Consider the following 21229-nt stretch of genomic DNA (forward strand, 5'->3'; position numbering starts at 1 on the left):
ATGAGGGGGAGTCAGTGGATGCGGTTTATTTGGACTTTCAGAAGGCTTTCGACAAAGTCCCACATAAGAGATTAGCGTGTAAAATTAAAGCGCATGGGATTGGGGGTAGTGTATTGCGATGGATAGAAAATTGGTTGGCAGACAGGAAACAAAGAGAAGGAATAAATGGGTCTTTTTCCAAATGGCAGGCAGTGACTAGTGGGGTACTGCAGGGATCGGTGCTAGGACCCCAGCTATTCACAATATATGTTAATGATTTAGATGAGGGAACGAAATGTAATATCTCCAAATTTGCATATGACACAAAACTGGGTGGGAGGGTGAGTTGTGAGGAGGATGCAGAGGGGCTTCAGGGTGATTTGGACAAGTTGAGTGAGTGGGCAAATACATGGCAGATGCAGTATAGTGTGGATAAATGTGAGCATTTCCACTTTGATAGCAAAAACAGGAAAGCAGATTATCTGAACGGCTATAAACTGAGAGAGGGAAATATGCAACAAGACCTGGGTGTTCTCATACACCAGTCGCTGAAGGTAAGCATGCAGGTGCAACAGGCAGTAAAAAAGGCAAATGGTAGGTTGGCCTTCATAGCGCGAGGATTTGCGTACAGGAGCAGGGATGTCTTGCTGCAATTATACAGGGCCTTGGTGAGGCCACACCTGGAATATTGTGTGCAGTTTTGGTCTCCTTATCTGAGGAAGGATGTTCTTGCTATAGAGGGAGTGCAGCGAAGGTTTACCAGACTGATTCCTGGGATGGCGGGACTGATGTATGAGGAGAGATTGAGTCGGTTAGAATTACATTCGCTGGAGTTCAGAAGAGTGAGGGGGTGGATCTCATAGAAACCTATAAAATTCTAACAGGACTTGACAGGGTTGACGCAGGAAGGATGTTCCCGACGGTGGGGGAGTTCAGAACCAGGGGTCATAGTCTCAGGATACGGGGTAAATCTTTCAGGACTGAAATGAGAAGAAATTACTTCACCCAGAGAGTGGTGAGCCTGTGAAATGCGCTACCACAGAAAGATGTTGAGGCCAAAACATTGGATGTTTTCAAGAAGGAGTTAGATATAGCTCTTGGGGCGAAAGGGATCAAAGGATATGGGGGAAAGCAGTAACACATTACTTAGTTGGATGAACAGCCATGATCATAATGAATGGTGGAGCAGGCTCAAAGGGCCGAATAGCCGACTCCTGCTCCTATTTTCTATGTTTCTATATTTATTGTGGTGGAGAATGCGGGCAGGAGTCTGCCTTCTTTACCACAGTGACTTTTCTCGAGTCTATGCAAGTTTGAGCCGTCCCACCAGGTTTAGTCATGAAGACCATCTGTGAATTCCAGCTGTCCTGACTAGGTTCAGCTAAGCTGCCCTTCAGCAGGGACTGTACCTCTGCTTCCACTTGGGCCTGTCTGTCTGGACCTAAGCAACAAGGATGTCGTTTTAAAGGAATGGCTCCCCCTATACCCACATCATGTGTGGCTATGGCTGTACATCCTGGTTTATCCCTACAAACGTTTTGAAACGTTGTGAAAACCCTGGTTAGGGCATCACGCTGATTTGCCTCGAAGTGTAAAAGCCTATTGTTTAATTTTCCTAGCCATTCTGCATTCACTAATGGGACAGTTGGAGAATTTCCTCGGCCTACTTCTGCCTCTTCCTCACTATCCTTTTCCTTCTCCACAGTCCCGATTACCTGACATACCTGTACTGGCTTATCCTCCATGACATTGGGTTTAGATGTAAGCAGGTGGCAGGATTCTCATGCAGAGGCTGCCAGCAATACTTCAAATGGGAAACAAAAAAAATCCAAACTAACGACGTGGGGAAAATGAAGCCATACAATAAACAGTGTTTCGAGTTTTTCTTTTAAAAGTGATTTCTTCCCCTCAAAATGTACTCTAAAATGGGAACTGCAGATCTAATGGGAGCAGTAAAAGCCAGAGAACAGTCCTCAGATGTTCTCGGTCACTGCTCTAGTTGCAATGATGTCTCCTTAGATATCATTCTCATCCAATCTTTGAAAACTGCATACATCACAATCAATTATGAGTTGAGCATTCAACAAAACATTTTCTGTGAAATTTACCTACCTTTGCCCTTATCCCTCTTTTGAAATATTCCCTACCCAAGTTCTGTGGTACAGTTCTACAGGTAGCATGTCTTCATGTATATCAGCCATGATCTACCCTTCATGCGAATCTGTGCATGATGTAGGCTACATGGCCATGTAAAACAATAAGAAACCCCCACCCAACTATCAACTAACATCCGCATTCATAATTCAATCATAGTAGTTGACAGCAATTTTTCTCTTCCCTATTCAAGAACAAGCCCATTGTAATAACCATCACCCCACTAGTAACTTGCTGAAATGGGCTAACAACACATAAATCACTGATTAAACCTAGGACGTTCCTGGACTCTGTAGCTAACATGTTTTGTTTACCACAGAGCTTTCAAAAAGTACATTTTAAAAAAAGGCACATATATCTTAGAAAAAGTAAATCACTTGAAAAAAGAGAGTCTTATTGAAATGGAACAAATTAATGATCCGTAACTGTTTTGAGTGGACAGATCACAAAGGGTGACTGAACAGCAGCAAGGCCAGCATTAACCTGAGCAGGTACTGAAAAAAAAATTACGTGTGAAAAAAATTATTACAAAAATATAAATAGGAAACAGTTATTCGATCACAGTTCAAATGTACCCCATATTTGACTCAAGAACCAGATGTTAAATTCACTCTCTCCCCACACACACGCGCTCACCCCAAGTTGACCATCATAAAAAAGATTCAGAACACCACATACCTCATGTACAGCACTCCATTCTGGTTAACTTGCCGCTGCCATCCTATAGGAACTTGGATTGCTGGTCCTCCGCCATCTTTTTCACCATGACTCTCATTTCCTCCGTTCATTTTTATGTTTCTGCTTGTGACACCTCAAAGATATCAAAAGTCAGATGATATCTTCGGATTTCATGTCATCATGGCCTCTGAAACATGACCATATGGTACAGTGCTTGTCCACTGTACAATGTATTCAGGGAGATGTGCCAGCTCAATGAGGAACAATCTCTTCAAAAGCCACCATTTTATACAAAGTCACTGCCTCAAAATAATCCACATTCATTTAGTGTTGTGGGATGATTCAGAGTGAAGCTGCACTGTAATGCTATATGGAGAGAGTCGGCTGACTTCTAATCAGGATGCACATGATTCACAAAAGCCTTTATTCAGTTCTAAGCTTTAAGAAGGATAATATATGTTTTATGTTTTGTTCAGCTTTACTGATTCCTGCAGAAGAGCCTTGACTTTTCAGGGTCAGGGTAATCTTCCGATAATTGAACCCACTGTTGGCCACATCCTTCTCTTTAACGCATATTTTCCAGGCAAATCCAAAATGCAGATGGTGCTCACTTTTAACAAAAAAGCCTCCTGATTTTACTTCTCATCACTTCCATAGTTTTGAACGATTCAGTCTTCATACAAAATCCTGTAAACATACAAGGGTTTAGTTTAGATAACTGAAGATATATACCCTGTGCAAGATACAATTATCTTATCAAGAAAACGACAAACGTGGTGAGCTATAACATAACTTGCACATATTGTAACCTGATATCGAGTCATGAATTCTAATAAAACAATCCATGGACCCAATGCATTATTTAAAATGTAAACTTTAACCATTTAGAAAGCATTTGAATCATGATCAAAGCCAGCTTTTCTAATTGCTTTAAATAGACTTCTAAAGGAGGAGGGTTGTTTTTTTTCATTTAATATACTGGTGTTAACAACATAAGTAACTTTTGAATCAGTAATTAAATTTCTTCATCTTCATAGTTTTGCTAAGCCCCATTACTCCATACAAAATAGCACCAGAAGCCAGACACTGCACAGTATCAAATATTCTGAGGCTTTTTTAAAAAGTATTTTTTCATCACTTCACTAAGAGTTCTGTTTGGGATTTAATCATCTTAATATGCCAATAATACACTATGTACTCAGCTCATTTCACTAACAGCACTGTTTTGATCTATCAATGCAAACCTCAGAACCTCTCATCATTTAGGACATCGCGGCATACAATTATTTTGACGCAATTCAGATTTAAAAAAACACTAGATGCAAATGGTTGTAGTTGAAAAGGTGTACTTATTTATCTAATTAAAGAAAAAAAATTACAACAGCATGTTTAGGGCCTGCCTTCCCCTTCAAGTACCACTTGAAGCAGAATACTGTGGGTTCAAATTCTACTCTGGACTTGAACACGTAACCAGATTGCTATTGCAATGTAATGCAGAGGGATATATTGCAGGGTCGGAGATGGTGTCTTTTGTCGGAGATGTTAATTCTCATGTCTAGATAATCAGGTGGACACAAAAGGATTGCTTAGCATTATTCATAAGCCATGTACTGGCCAACATTCCTCCCTCAACCAAAATCACTAAGATGTTGTTATGCACAAGCTGGCTGTCATGTTGGCCTACATAACAGCACTGACTGCACTTCAAAGGGAACATACACATGAGAAAGAGAACACATATGTGAGAGAGAAAGGGAACATGCAAGCCAAGAAACAATCTAGATTTCTCGTAAATAACTGGAAATAAACCATGTTAACAAAGCACATTTCAAAATTAGTTACAGTTACAACTATTAAACATGCATTTCTTTGTCAACGCACAAGATCTTTTCTGTCTCTTGGGATTTTGAAGGTTGGCCATTCCTGATGAAGTAGGTCACATCTAAGGCAAACAAAAAAAAATAGAAAAAAAAATGTCCATGTTTTTCCAAAGCAATTTCTTTAGGATAGCAAACCAAGAGCTGCCAAATGTGAGGTCCTACAGTTGTAAAATAGATATTGTACTTGTGGCACTTCACAATAAGTATGGAGCAGCAGGGCATATTTTACTCTGCCACAGCATTAGAGCTCACTGCTACTGTCTAGAACTCATTTCTATTGCAAATGACATTTACACAATTACTATCAAAATGTACTGAAACTGTCCATTAACTCTTCTTTCCCACTAACCACTGATTTTTCAATATATGATGCAGGTGCATAGAAATGTCAACCTCTGAGTTCCAAATTGGTTTCCAGTCTATAACTGATGCTTTACTGCACATACAGCATCTATGCCCAATATATAAACATTCCAACATGAAGGCCATTAGGGTCTTCTTTACTATTAAAATGTTGGGCAGAATTATTATTGGCATTCTTTTGTTGCTGATTTCTGTATACTTCTGTTTAAATAGTGATATTTTCCATGGTGCTAAGCTGAAGTTTTTGTCTGGTTGTACATGACAGTTGAACATTACCAGAGTTGGTTATTAACCAAGTAATGTTACAGCATTAACTGGCTTACATCCATTCAGTTCACTTGCAGTTTCTAAGCAAGTACCCTCAGTGTTGTCACTGGCACTTCTCGAAATAAAAATCAACTGAAAGCAGCGCAGACCTACTAATCAAAATTCGTTTCAAAGGAGGATTTCTGATGGGAAGGCTCCCTCTGATTTTGTTAGGTCTGCTTCATAAAATGCAAATATTAAATTTAAGAATATATCTTTCCCACCGTCTTGCTCTCAATCCTTACCAAATCACCAAATGCCAGTGAGAGGGACAAGCTTAATAGCAACCAATGCTAATTTTAAGTATTGAAGCACTCAATATTTAATTACTGCATTTTGCTACATAGTTAAAATGATTTCCTTGTATCAATGTTATATATAGTTCACAAACTACTACTTTGAAAAACACAGATCTAAACCAATGCTTCAAATTTTATAAAATAAATATATATAATCAAAGGTTTCTTTTTGTTATTTATGGCAAAGTTTGGACGAGATTCAAATTCAGTTTTCTGCAAGGTCAATTACTGACCTGCCTACTGGAGAATGCTGGCCAAGGTCTGAATTGCCATTTTTCAATTTTACATGTAGAAATGTAACCTTTACACAAATTTTAATTTTCCCATAAAAACAGAATACCCATTTATGGAAATCACACCAAGTTTTTGAAAAGGTGCTAGAGACCCGACAAGGTAAAGCAGCTCAGCTCATTTTGAGAGATTCAATTTAGGGCTTCTGTGAGCTATTTCCTCATCTTCTGCGGTTTGTTTTTCTTTATTCTATGCTGACGAATAAAGAATTTTTTTGATCTGAGGAACAGAATCTCTTCGTCTTCTGGACAGTGCCTCAGGATCGAGCATGACTTGCTTCCACTCCAGTTTGATAGGTTCCGAGATGGCTGATAAGTCCAATGCGTGATCTGCAGACTCTGCCACATAAGGGGAAGGTGGTGCTTGAAGGGTCAGGTAGATGAGTAGTTTGGAGGTTTGTGTGCTCCCTCTGAAGTCTCGACTTCGCCGCTGCATGTTCCTGAAGTCCCTTGAGGTGTATGATGCTTTCCCGAATGAGCTTTCTCCATCTAGGGTGGTCACGAGCTAGGGACTCCCACGAGTTGACAGGGATACATGATCTCTACAGGGATGCTTCGAAGATATCTCTAAAGCATTTGTGCTGGGCCCTTGGGAGTCTCCTGCCATGACCAAGTTCTGAGTAGAACAGCTGCTTCGGGAGTCTGGTGTCAGGCATGCAAGCAACATGTCCCATCCAGCAGAGCTGGTTTTGGGTAGTTAGCATCCTGATGCTGGGCAGGTTGGCTTGGGAGAGGACGCTGCTGTTGGACCACCTTTCTTGCCACCAGATTTGGAAGATCTTGTGGAGGCACCTCTGGTGGTACCTCTCCAATGCTTTGAGGTGCTGCTGCCGAATAGGAGTGCAGAGATCACTGCTCCCTGATAAACTGCGATCTTGGTCTCGGGTTTGAGATCCTGATACTCAAATACTTTCTTCCTCAGTTGGCCAAAGGCTGAGGTGGCACATTGGAGACGATGATGAACCTCGACGTCCATGTCTGCCTTCACCAAGAGGAGGCTCCCGAGATATGGAAAATGGTCTACATTTGCCCACACTAGTGAGAGTCCCTGGCTTGTGACCGTCCTAAATGGAGAAAGCTAATTCGGGAAGGCATGGTACACCTTGAGGGACTTTGTTGGGAACGTGCAGAGGCGAAGTTGAGGCATTGGAGGGAGCGTACAAACTTCCATAATACTTATCTACCTGACCCTTCAAGCACCACCTGCCCTCCATGTCTCGCCTGATTGTGATTGATGTTGGGGGGTACTGGTTGTTGTGCTGTGGGAGCTGGTTGGAAGAGTACTTTCGTTTTCCAAGCATTTATATGCTTTGGCGAAGGAGCTAAGTTTCAGAGTAAACACACACGCAAATATCTGCATACTGAAGCTCGACGGCTGAGGTTGGAGTGATTTTAGTTTTGGATTGAAGGCAGTGTTGGTTGAACAGTTTCCCGTTTGTTCTGTAGATTATCTCCATGCTTGAGGAAGTTTGCTGGAGGTAAAGTATGGCATTGCAGCGAGGAAAATGGAGAAGAGGGTTGCTGTGATGACACACCCTTGCTTGATCCCGGTCTTGACTGAGACAGGGTCTACAGTGATTCCGTTGATGATGATCATGGCTTGTATCTCATTGTGGAGGAGATGGAGAATGGTGACAAACGTCTGAGAGCAGCCAAATTTGAGCAGGATGCTCCATAAGCCTTCACAGAGTTAAAGGCTTTTGTGAGGTGGAAATAGGCCATGTTAGCAGTTGGAGTTGTTCCCTGCATTTTTCTTGGATTTGCCATGCGGTGAAGATCATGTCTGTGGTGCCTCTCGAGGGTGAAAACCACACTACAACTCCAGAAGGAGCTCGTCAGCCACTGGGAGAAGGCGACTGGGGAGAATCTTGCAATGATCTTTCCTGTGACAGACAGCAGGAAGATTCCACTGTAGTTGCCACAATTGGTCTCTTCTCCCTTCTTGAATACAGTCACGATCACAGGCTCCCTCATGTCTCCTGGCAAGCACTCCTCATCCCAAATGAGATATATGAGGTTGTGCAGTTGTGCCAGGAACGTATCTCCATTATGTTTCAGGATTTTGGCAGGGATTCCATCTGCACCAGAGGTCTTGCTGTTCGTCAGCTGTTGAATGGATTTTTTGACCTTGCTTCAGACTGGGTAGCAGAGACTGAGCCGGTTGGGGTGTTGAAGGATGGAGTTGAGGACATTCATGTCGAAAACAGAGTCTCGGTTGAGGAGTTCTTTAAAATGTTATGTCCAGCGAGCAAAGACTGCCTCCCTGCCCTTGGCAAGTTCTCCTCCATGCTTCACTCCCAGTGGGGTGGGCCCTCGAGTGCTTGGGCCATAGATTACCTCGACAGTGCTGAAGAAACCGTGCACATCGTTGGTGCCCGCAAGCTGCTGGACCTCTCAAGCTATTTCTACCCACCATTTGTTTTTAATGTCCTGGGACATTAGGGCTTTCCACAAATCCAAATTGTGTCAGGATTTACTTTAAAAAAACATATACTTGTAATAGTATGGCAATTGCTGTTGTCTTATCTTTATATAATTTGCATACCAAAGCTATGCTTCACTTTTTAAACTTCCTGTAACTTTTTGGAGGAAGTTTTATAAATATTATTGAAAAGTAATAACTTGCTGTTGCGCTCTTCACTGCAGCAAAAAAAAAATAACATTGAGGAAGACAAAATAGTGATTAATGAGCAGAAGGCAAAATTAATAGAGTTGGGAGAAGTGGGAGGAAGAAAGACCAAAGGCATGTTTGAGAAAGAAGAATTTTGAGCATGTCTTTAAAGGTAAGGGAGAGAGAGCTAGGAAGGCCAGAGAGATTTGGCCTGTGTATTCCATAAATTAGGCAAATAATATCATGCATTCTGGCTTAAGATAATATAAAATAGGCACATGCATATCCAATACCACAAGTAACATCACCAACAAAAGTTCTTTTATCGGGTCCCTGCAAAAAAAAGAGAATCCAGCTAATCTATCAACTACACCAGTTATTCATCAGACACAAGCTGTTTCGAGCCAGAGTCCTTGTGTCCCAGAGGGAGATTGTGAAATCACCGTATTCTAATCATTACCTTGAGGGCAAAGGTGGCGGTTGGGAGGCAGGGGGTCAGGAGTGAAATTAAAGAAGAAATCAGGGTGATGGATAATAAAAAAATAAATCACAGACCTGCCGGTGTAAAATAATATTCCAGGAAAAGGAAAAACCATGCTTTCAGAAGAAATATGTCCTTTAAGGCACACCATGCTCAGAGTCGTCTACTATTGGACAAATAATTACCCTACAGCTACAGAAAAGGGCACCAGAAATTACATGGGATCCCCAACATATTCTGCTGGATATTCCCGAAGGCAGCATATACCACACTCCAGAGGGCCTGGACTAATGGTCGAGAGACAAGAGTTCAAATCCCATCATGGCAGCTGGGGAATTTAAATTCAGTTAATTAAATAAATCCGGAATAGGAAACTAGTATCAGTAATGGTAATCAAGTAGCTACCAGATTGCCGCAAAAACCCATTTGGTCCACTGTCCTTTCGGGAAGGAAAATAGCCAGTCTGGCCTATATGTGACACCAGATCCTCAGCAATGGCATGCAGTCATTACGGCACAGGAGGCCACCATTCGGCCCATCGAGTCCCTATCGGCTTTCTATACAGCGATCCAGTCAGTCCCATTCCCCCAACTCTATCCCCACAGTCCTGTGAGTTTATTTCCCTCATGTGTCCATCCAATTTCCTTTTGAAATCATTGATCGTCTCCACTTCCATTACTCTTAAAGGCAGCAAGTTTCAGGTCATTAGCACTCACTGCATAAAAAGTTTGTTCCTCACATTCCCTCTGCAACTTTTGCCCAAAACCTTCAATCTGTGTCCTCTAGTCATTGTACCATCAGTTAATAGGAACAGCTTTTCCTTGTCTAACTTATCAAAGCCTGTCGTCACCTTGCACACCTCGAACAAATCACAAATCTAACAACTCCCTCTTCGCCAACCTAACTGGTTAGCGAAAATCCCTGGAACCATTTTGGTAAAACGCCTCTGCACTCTCTGAAGGACTCTTACATCCTTGGTTGACTCTTAACTGCCCTCTGAAATGGTCGAGCAAGCCATTCAGTTGTTAAGGTGGCAGCTTGCCACCACCTTCTCAAGTGCAATTAGGGGTGGGCAACAAATGCTGATCTTGTCTACATTAACGTGCAAATCATCCAACAACTTGTAGCACGATACACCCCAGAAATTGCAAATCACTACAAGTTGCTGGCCGATTTGTGCTGTTTCACTGTGTTTTGTGAAAACGGCATCTTGCGTTTAACCTCATGATTTTCAAGAAGTTATGCATTTTCACAATAATTGGCCATTAAATTTGCCACAGAAAGTCAAGTCTAGTAATTAACTGCAGAATTAAAATACTCTTTTAACAAGATAATTGTAATGACTGCCAATCAACCTCTCTTATCCAGTGAACAGCTATAAAAATGTGGAGTCTCATTACTTCAGATTGTGAATTGTTTTAGGAAATTGTTAAAATGTCAAATTATAATTCTTACATTCCCTTTCTGTCTCTAATCCAATCACTCTTTCCATCTCTATTTCTCTTTCTGTACCTAAGGGAATCAAGGGATATGGAGATAGAGCAGGAAAGTGGAGTTTAGGTAGAAGATCAACTATGATCTTAGCGAATGCCAGAGCAGGCTTGACAGGCCGCATGGCCTGCTCCTATTCCTATTTATGTTCACCCACTCTTCACTTGCCTTCTTGGACTTTCCTGTTGATTTCTCAATCCTTAAATCACAGTGGTTAAGGAGATACACTGTCACTCACCAAGGTCCCAGATGCCCGCTGCTGTTGCTGCGCCATTATCAGCTCACATTTCCAGCAATTTCGTTGGCTTTTGAAAAAAAAACAAATTGTGCACCAACAAGTCTAACTAATGGGGCATGTGGAAGATGCTCCACTTTAGCAAAATCTGGCCCATATTTTTCCTCCTGTATTGTTGACCCCATTCTCACCACTTACTCGTCTCATGATATTGAACTGGAACTGCCGTTACCTCTTGCAGAAATTATGAGCCCTCACAAAGAAAGGGACAAGCCTGTTAATTTTTTCATATAAAAACCCATTTTACCAGTTATTGTTTAATAATTTAGATTTCCTCCATTTTAAATACACATAAATAAACTTAGTCACAAATGTTAGTCATTGTGTGTGAAATATTGAAATTCAATATTTACAAGCAAACTGGCCACGGATGGATCACAACAAGCCTTCATAGCTATCAGTAGCATAAAACTTGAAATAACACAAAGATACTCCTTTTGCAAACCATGTTATAGTTTGGACATGTGGCTGTTCCACAATGTTTAATTACCATTACTGGTTGATTTGTGCCTGGCAACATTTCAGTTTACAGTGGTTCCATTTCCGTGGCTTTATTGTGTACAATCCTACAGTAGATCAGAACCTTACAATTTAAAACAAAATTTCAACTATTTTAGAAATCTGACATCAGTCCCCTGAAAACTCACCAAATATCTTTTTAATATTGTAAAATATGATTATTTATGAATTTGTCTGGAATAATTTAATTTCAATAATCACAGTTGAAGTGTTGTTGGGAGAGGGCAAAAGAATAAATTCTGGGCAATAAACAAATTTAAAAAAAACCTCCAGTAGACAGAAGCATGATGGAACACAGACATTTCCTGTTAAAACCAAATTGTTTTAAACTCTTTTCAATAAAGAAATTTGTTTAGTAGCTGCAACACACATATATGCATCATCAGAAAAACTACTTTAATGCCATATTGATCTATAGTTGGGAAAAATAACAGAACTGAGCTCAAAAACAATTAGCTTGCCAGATGGGTTTTGTAATTTTTGAAAAACAGACACCAACTCTCCCTTTCCCTCCGGTTAAGAAAATCCTATATGCCAAATGATAAATATTAATTTCACTGGTGGGAAACTTACATTACATTTTTAACGGAAAAAATCTCGGTTAACTTTTTTAAAAAACTGGCAACCAAGATGGCCACTGCAATTTGCACCTGAAACATCTTTTCATATTCAAAAGATCCACCCGGTCTCAGAGGTTTGAACTGCATGGAGCCAGGACAATGGCTTGTTTGAAGTGACTGAATTACCTAAAATGGCTTCATTAGTATGGCAGTCAAGGCAGTCCTAACACACTGACTTTGAAAGAGCAAACCCCCCTCCAAGTGCAAATTAGCATCCAGGGGCCTGTGGAGCCAATTCCTAACCTTGAATTTCATTAGAAGGTTCCAGAAAGCCTGAAGCAGCCATGTGACTGTTTGTCTATCTCGGTGGAAGCTGTTTTTTTCCCTTGGACAAAGAGGCAAGCAATAACTGAGACTGCAGCAGCAGAGAAAGCTACGTGTGTCTCCCTTTCTTTGTCTCTCTCTCCAGAAAACATCAAGCTTAAAAACCGTCTGCGACTTTGGACCCTCCAAGCCTACAAACTGCTACAGCCACGGACCAGGGGAAGAGAGCCAACTACAATTCTGCCTCCAAGCAAATCCGGAGCAAAGTGGGCCAGCCACAAAATGCACTTTTCACCAGAATACAAATCCAGCTGGGAGACCAGCAAATCACCCAGCGTCATACTGTGCATTTAACGTCTATTTATTCTGGGCTTTAATCCAACCAAAAACACCTACTTTCCACTTTGCAATCTATTTGTATGCGTGATCCTCGTGTCAACACATGTACCAATGTGTATTGTATTTTTATTATTTTACATCGGGTTTAGCTTGTTGAGTATAATAAACTTACTGCTTTCTTGTGTAAACTCAAAAAAACCTGTCCAATTGGTTCTTTCACGATCACAGTAAAGGTAAAAGGGAAAACACTCACGGAAGTGCTAAGCGCAACCACTGTTTAAAAAGGAATAAACCTTGTTGTGGTCAAATAAGAGGAAGGGCAAGAGGGGCGACTGTGAACCCCTCCTCACTTGGCCATAACACTCCAAACAAAAAAGAGAGCAAACAAGGATAATCATTAACTAACATTAATTAGGCGACTCAAAGTTTGGAATTCTGAAGTGTAAGCAGTATAAATGTATTTGCTGAATGAATTCAAAAGCTTTAGCCTAAGGTATTATTAGGATGTGATAACATGTATTTAACTAGAAATTAGCTAAGTATTATAAAATGTATTGTGCTACATGTTTTTGTTTCTAAACACAAAAGCTGATGAATCTTCTGCAAACCACATATCTTATTTGAACAAAGAGAAAAAAAAATGCATAGCAATGATCAGTGTATTTTAAGTACCCAGAATCAGATAAGAATGTCTACAAAGATTTTTGTGGTTCCATAAATTTGTGATTAAGGGCAGCTTAACGGTTGGCCTGTTAAGGTTGCGGGAATAATACCTATACTTACGAAACTTTAAAATCAGTTTTCACTGACAAATTCCCAGATTTTTCTTGGGTGGTAGCTCAGTAAAAATTGATTTACTCCCAGATTTGAGAAACGTCCCCTGAAATTTCCCTAAAATCATGTTCAGAGAAGCCTTGATAATGACTACAGCTATGCCATTAAAAGGGAAACACCGGAAACAATATACCACTTTAGACCACACTGCAAAATTAAATGTTATCAACTATATTTGTCCCTCAATGGTGATGTGTTGCTTTAAACAAACTCTTCAGCGGGGCATAATCCATTCACAAATACAATAACTGTATTTTACTGTTAAAATAGCTGGACAGTTCTTTGTGATATGGGAAACTTGTATTACATTTGGGACTGCCAATGAGGCCATAAAAGTTATATTTGTGAGCAGTATAAATAATTGTTGGTCACATAACTCATTTTGTTAGGCACTTGCTTGCTTTGAGGTTCATTAATGTTTAAAATAAAATGCGTTTTACTAATTTTCTTGGAATTCAGCTGGTTTTATCAGGTCATTTTACCCTTTGTGATTCCCCCCAAGTTAAGGGACCAACAATGAAGTGAAAAACACACAAAAAATGATATCCAAAATCAGTAATAAAACTCATTTTAAAGGTTATCGATGCTGTATGATTTTGTAGGCATAGGGGTAATGTTACGAGACAAGTAACCCAGAGCCCTGGGCTAAAGCTCTGGGGACATGGGTTTGAATCCTACCATGGCAGATGGTGGAATACGAATTCAATGAATAAATCTGGAATTAAAAGCTAGTCTAGTGGTGACCCTGAAACCATTGTCGATTATTGTAAAAAAAAACCCCATCTAGTTCACTAATGTCCATTAGAGAAGGAAATCTGCTTTCTTTACCTGGTCTGGCCTACATGGGACTCCAGACCCACAGCAATGTGGTTGACTCTTAAATGCCCTCTGAAACGGCCTATCAAGCTACTCAATTGCATCAAACCACTACAAAGTCTAGCACTGTGGGCGTACCTACACCCCAAGGAGTGCAGCGGTTCAAGAAGGCAGCTCATCACCACCTTCTCAAGGGCAAATAGGGATGGGCAATAAATGCTGGCTGAGCCAGCAACGCCCACATCCCATGAAAAAAAACAATCGTGACCTGACCATTTAAATTAGATACATTTCCTCAACTTAATATTCATAAGGGAATTTCGGGAAGGAAATCTTCCAGCTGTGTAGATCTGCAGATACTGACCGGAAACATTTCTAAAAGAGGTTTCCAACTTCAGTTATTGACAACAATCATCACCACTTCACTCCAGTACAAATGTAGTTGCTTTTTTAGTTGCTTCTTTAATCAATCTTTTTCCCTTTTCAATGTGCAACCCAATGTTTTATACTGAACATTACAGCTCAGTACTATAATAAGTGAGAACCTTTTCATCTAGGTGATCAAGATCAGGTACTCATGTTGACATCTGGGTAGATACCAAATTGCCATATTGAGTAGAGTGATCAAGGTGGCATAGTTAGATGACAGCATAATCTGCAATGAAGTGTTGTACAGCATAGGACTCTTAGGAGGGTATTGACTTGCAAATCAGATGATCCAAACTAATCTGGTTGTAACAGAAAGATTTGTTGCACTCCCTGCAAACAGGTTATAAATCAATCTCTTATCTCAGAAAGTAAATATATCCCACTGCTTCACTTCACCTATGAATACTCTTAAAACAAGGTGAAGTTCCACAACTGCCATAGCCAATTATTTTCAACTTTTAAAATGCCCTTGTAATGCCTTTCTTGCAGGAATAATCACAAGAATGGACACTGTCCAACCATTTACATTATGACTTGGAAGCTAAAAGTAAAGTGCTCAAATGTGTAGTTGATGCCAAAAATAGAGATAAATGAATCTGAGGATGCAGCTTGGGAACTGGAAAATAAGTTGGAATACATGTGCAAGTGTGCAGACCAATGACAGGTAAAAGACAAACAAAGTAATGCAGATGGATGAAAAAAATTCACAAATGATGGGATTGAGAGAGATCTGTGAATTTAAGTACACTCGACACCCAACACATCCAATCAGTGCAACATGAGGACCTGCTGAGGAGGATGTGTCAGCATGGATTTAGAAGCAATAGGCCATGTTTTACTAATCCAGTGGAATAATTTAAGGATTATGGCTTGGCCATGTGAGCCGCATGGAAGATGGCAGGATCCCCAAAGACACATTGTACAGCGAGCTCGCCACTGGTATCAGACCCACCGGCCGTCCATGTCTCCGCTATAAAGACGTCTGCAAACGCGACATGAAATCGTGTGACATTGATCACAAGTCGTGGGAGTCAGTTGCCAGCATTCGCCAGAGCTGGCGGGCAGCCATAAAGACAGGGCTAAATTGTGGCGAGTCGAAGAGACTTAGTAGTTGGCAGGAAAAAAGACAGAGGCGCAAGGGGAGAGCCAACTGTGCAACAGCCCCAACAAACAAATTTCTCTGCAGCACCTGTGGAAGAGCCTGTCACTCCAGAATTGGCCTTTATAGCCACTCCAGGTGCTGCTTCACAAACCACTGACCATCTCCAGGCGCGTATCCATTGTCTCTCGAGATAAGGAGGCCCAAAAGAAATCTCTCTCCCCACATATCCTCCAATCTTCACATACAGCTCCAGCATTCATAATGCTTCAAACGGTATTTCTTCACTGAATGGAATCTATTTTGTACATTGTGAGGTCCATCATTAAATTGGGAGGGGGGGGGGGGGGGTGTGGGGAAAGAGAAGTATTGACAAATCATTCTTGAGCAATATGCTCACATCTGTTACAGAACAAGGATTTATTCTGTAACTGCAATATTTATTATATTTTTATTTAGAGATACAGCACTGAAAAAGGCCCTTCGGCCCACCGAGTCTGTGCCGACCAAGAACCACCCATTTATACTAACCCTACAGTAATCCCATATTCCCTACCACCTACCTACACTAGGGGCAATTTACAACAGCCAATTTACCTATCACCTGCAAGTCTTTGGCGGTGGGAAGAAACCGGAGCACCTGGCGAAAACCCACGCGGTCACAGGGAGCACCCAGAATCGAACCCGGGTCCCTGGAGCTGTGAGGCTGCGGTGCTAACCACTGCGCCGCCCAATGGAAATTGAGAAGATGGACAAGTTTTTAGAGAGAGTTACAGCACTGAAACAGACCCTTCGGCCCACCGAGTCTGTGCCGACCATCAACCACCCATTTATACTAATCCTACACTAATCCCATATTCCCTACCACATCCCCATCTTCCCTCAATTCTCCTACCACCTACCGACACTAGGGGCAATTTACAATGACCAATTTACCTATCAACCTGCAAGTCTTTGGCTGTGGGAGGAAACCAGAGCACCCGGCGGAAACCCACATGGTCACAGGGAGAACTTGCAAACTCTGCACAGGCAGTACCCAGAACCGAACCCGGGTCGCTGGAGCAGTGAGGCTGCGGTGCTAACCACTGCGCCGCAGTTAATACTTGTATATTTTGGGAATCAAGGAGGCACACACAACTCTCCTGTTCAGACAATGCATAAATACTGAATCACAGAGAAATCCACAGTTTCTTTATAAAGATAGAATGAGCAATGCCTGTACAAACAGGCATAACACAAATAAATACATATCTATCAAATTGAGTACATTACAAATAAGGGACAATGGATGAGGCGGCTGTGGCAGGTGGGAACTGCTCGAGGAGGACAAACTTAAGTGAATGAAGCAGAAGCTGTAAGCAATCTGTCATTACTTTCCAAGTTGTTAATCTTCCAATCAGACTGTCACACTGCAAAAACATAATAAACCAGCAGACCAGACAGTTATATTTTTCAACAAAACTAATGACTAATGAGAAAACAGAATGAACAGTTTAATTTCAGTCTGCACTCCACCATCTCACACTTTTGTACTGTGATCAATGAATCAAGATAACCACAGTTCCCACTCAATGAGAATACTCCAGGACCCAAGATTAGCCCTCTGAGCTAGGAGGTTCAATTGGCATAATCTGATGAAGAGGCTGAAATCACAAAAAGAACTGCACATTCGTTGCATAGCCCACAATTAATCTGAATGCCTGGACTCAAGAAATTCCATGCAATGGAGAAAAGCAGTCAAAATTAGAAGGACAGCTTTCTTTGACAACTTCTCTCAGAAATCCAAATCTTTCCCATGCCGATCCTAAGGTTACTTGAACGTGTGGAGAAGTATCTGTTTCCGAAAGAGCTCTTTTGGTCTTGTGAAAGTCAAAGCTTTTGATGTCACAGTTTAAACAAAGAGCGGGCGAGAGAGCGGGCGAGGGCGAGAGAGAGAGAGAGAGCGGGCGAGAGAGAGAGAGAGAGCGGGCGAGAGAGAGAGAGAGAGCGGGCGAGAGAGAGAGAGAGAGCGGGCGAGAGAGAGAGAGAGAGCGGGCGAGAGAGAGCGGGCGAGAGAGAGCGGGCGAGAGAGAGCGGGCGAGAGAGAGCGGGCGAGAGAGAGCGGGCGCACCGGAGAGAGCGGGCGCACCGGAGAGAGCGGGCGCACCGGAGAGAGCGGGCGCACCGGAGAGAGCGGGCGCACCGGAGAGAGCGGGCGCACCGGAGAGAGCGGGCGCACCGGAGAGAGCGGGCGCACCGGAGAGAGCGGGCGCACCGGAGAGAGCGGGCGCACCGGAGAGAGCGGGCGCACCGGAGAGAGCGGGCGCACCGGAGAGAGCGAGCGCACCAGAGAGCGAGCGCACCAGAGAGCGAGCGCACCAGAGAGCGAGCGCACCAGAGAGCGAGCGCACCAGAGAGCGAGCGCACCAGAGAGCGAGCGCGCACCAGAGAGCGAGCGCGCACCAGAGAGCGAGCGCGCACCAGAGAGCGAGCGCGCACCAGAGAGCGAGCGCGCACCAGAGAGCGAGCGCGCACCAGAGAGCGAGCGCGCACCAGAGAGCGAGCGCGCACCAGAGAGCGAGCGCGCACCAGAGAGAGCTCGCTCGCACCAGAGAGAGCTCGCTCGCACCAGAGAGAGCTCGCTCGCACCAGAGAGAGCTCGCTCGCACCAGAGAGAGCTCGCTCGCACCAGAGAGAGCTCGCTCGCACCAGAGAGAGCTCGCTCGCACCAGAGAGAGCTCGCTCGCACCAGAGAGAGCTCGCTCGCACCAGAGAGAGCTCGCTCGCACCAGAGAGAGCTCGCTCGCACCAGAGAGAGCTCGCTCGCACCAGAGAGAGCTCGCTCGCACCAGAGAGAGCTCGCTCGCACCAGAGAGAGCTCGCTCGCACCAGAGAGAGCTCGCACCAGAGAGAGCGCGAGTGAGAACACGAGCACAAGGGAGAGCGCACGAGGGAGAGCGCACGAGAGCGAGCGAGAGAATGTGCGCGCAAGAGACAAAGAGAATAGCATGCAGCCTTCTCTGCTGCTGCACACGGTTTTTGTCTCTTGTGTGTAACAAAACTCCCAGTTTTTTTCAGAGACGGACAGTCACATGGTTCTCTCGAGCCCATTTGTTTTTAACAAAGTCCAAAGTCTAAAACCCAAAACTTCTCTTAGGTGGGGTTGTCAGTGTTTAACCCCTGGAGTGACGTCTCCGCTTCTGAATGCCTCAGGATGACTTTTGAATGGCCCGCTAACGAGAATGATCTGGATAATCTGCTCAGATAGCCATAGCACTGTTCTGGCTGGGCTTCATGTTGGACTTTTGTCTCCAGTTCAAGGTCCTGGTATTTCAGATGCGAATTGCAGTGGCCATCTAGGCTGCTAGTTTTTAAAAAAAGTTAACTGTAGGAGCTTTTCCACTAAAAGTCTCATCTAAGTTTCCAAAAGATTAAATTAATAGTTCTCATTTGGCATATGGGGTTTTCTTAATACTATGTTGAAGAGGCTAAAAAACTACAAGTTGTTCTTACTGGTTCTTTAATGCGCAGCATCTTACTGCTCATGAATGCTACAACACAATGCATTTGAAGTGAATCAGATGCTGGTCTGAACCCAATTGTCCACATGATAAGTTACTGATCTCAACTATACCAGAATGGGGCTTTGCCAAGTGCAGGACATGCACTTTGCAATGGCAGAGGAAAACCAGGCGGTCAATTATCATGAGCCACACATCTGCCTGTACTCGCAGCCAGCTACATAATAACACCGTCGGAGACTGATCTCAGAAAAACAGAAAAATAGCACCGAATTCCAGCTCCAACAACAGCTGATGGGCTTTCATTCACCAGCCCAAGGACTCAAGCAGTAGGTGGTTTGAAGAGTACAGGTGAAGGAGGAAGGCAGTCTACTAGAAAATTCCAGGTTATTAATAGCCAACAGCTGAAATCTCCCTCCATAATGAGAAACACTGCCCTCGTGTGAATTTTGCAATTTCCCATACAAGTTATTTTTGTGGCTCGAATCCCGTTTATTTTTTAATATCAATTGTGGACTATTTGTTCTGCAACCTCATTCCTACTAGAAATGGGTTAAAAAAAGCTCAAGTTAATTTTAAGTAGAGGTCATCTAGCCAAAGAAAATATATTTTGGAATCAATCCAGGTCTCTCAGATCAAAGGATACAGTGATAACCCTACCATGCTACAAATGCTACCTGGAGTAACTTTAGACCTTGAGGTTGTTTTGGGGTCAAGCCTACCTCAGTGTTTGATGTTTAAGGAAAGATAAAAGAACTGTCTTGGATGAGTCCTGTGCTCTGATTCTAGCCAATGGATTGCAGAGAGTTTTTTTAAATCAACCTATAATTATTATACTAGGTTGTTTCTTAAACTTTTGATAACCTGTTGACCCAATAGATTAATCCCCTCTGCCCTTAGGTACTTATAATTTGAATTAGAAATTAAATTCTACAGGTTGAACTTCTAGATAAAATAGTTTCTATAAAAACGAGACTTAAAACTCTTAAAATCAGCATGCACAGTTTACACACAACCAATTTTGCACTGGCATTGCAATAATTAATGGCATAACAAGAGAATAGCTTTTAAAAATTAAAATTATTTTTCAAGGCTTTAAAACAGACTTTATAATCCACTATCTTTATACTTTCGCACATAAATTACACCGGTATATCCAAGATAATGCGGCATCAATTTATTGCTGTAACAAGCAAAAGAAAATGTATACTCAGTTACTGTACAAAGGATGAAAGGAGCATAACACAACATAATTGGCTTAACTTCCTGCAAAGCAGTGTAGCATATTATAGTACCAAGCATTTATGAACAGTTCCAACATTAATTAGTATTTTTATTTGGAATTGCTCATTCTTATAAAGTAAAATTTTGAAACCAACCTTATGTACGCCAGTGGCTTCTGCAAGTAAAGGAACTAACAGTAACTAGATGAACATTTGCCACTAGTTTCAACTTATTAAAGACTCAAGTTAGACATCAAAATCAGTGCAAAAAGAATACCTTTAAAAGAATAAAATTATAGGTGCTGTACAATTAAAAAAGATCAGTCAACATTAAAATATTTTATTTCATGGTAGGATGCCAGTCTGCCCTGTGATTCAGCAGATGGCAAATTCTCAATGTTCCTGGTGGTTGTGTCACACGATAGCCCTCTCACACATTTGCTCATGGTTATTAGCTGGAATTGGCAGACACATGGATGAAGATATGTGCGGTCTTGGGGATAGGAAGCAGAGTTGTAAACAAAAAGACCCTAAAATGATACACAAAACAGTAAAACTGAAGTTAAATACATGCATAGTTGAGACAATATTGGCTCAGGAACACTACCTTATGCACAAGCCAGTTTAGTGAAATGCTAATACAACATCTGGTTATTACTCAAGGATACTGAGCTGTCCATCAGGTCCTGAAACAAAAGATATTTAGACGGATCCTGAGATAGTAATTTAGCTGTACTTTTGGGCAGATTACATGTACAA

At 42.1% G+C, this 21229-nt stretch overlaps 1 protein-coding gene across 13 annotated transcripts in view; it reads right to left on the reverse strand.

Annotated features, from left to right (window-relative positions):
* LOC137371914 (methyl-CpG-binding domain protein 5-like) overlaps positions 1 to 21229 on the reverse strand; it is a 321882-nt gene that overhangs the window by 153389 nt on the left and 147264 nt on the right. For 12 of the 13 annotated variants that reach the window (XR_010975306.1, XR_010975305.1, XR_010975304.1 and 9 more), the window contains exon 2: positions 2812 to 3498. Coding sequence is in view for 9 of the 13 variants with exons in the window: in XM_068034970.1 (XP_067891071.1) it covers positions 2812 to 2921 (110 nt within the window). In the remaining 4 variants the exon portion in view is untranslated. Of the gene's footprint in view, positions 1 to 2811; positions 3499 to 4692; positions 4754 to 21229 lie in introns of all 13 variants that reach the window. The other variant, XM_068034963.1, reaches the window with a different exon arrangement.

This window comes from Heterodontus francisci, chromosome 7 (genome assembly GCF_036365525.1).
Source record: "Heterodontus francisci isolate sHetFra1 chromosome 7, sHetFra1.hap1, whole genome shotgun sequence".
Classification (NCBI taxonomy): Eukaryota; Metazoa; Chordata; class Chondrichthyes; order Heterodontiformes; family Heterodontidae; genus Heterodontus; species Heterodontus francisci.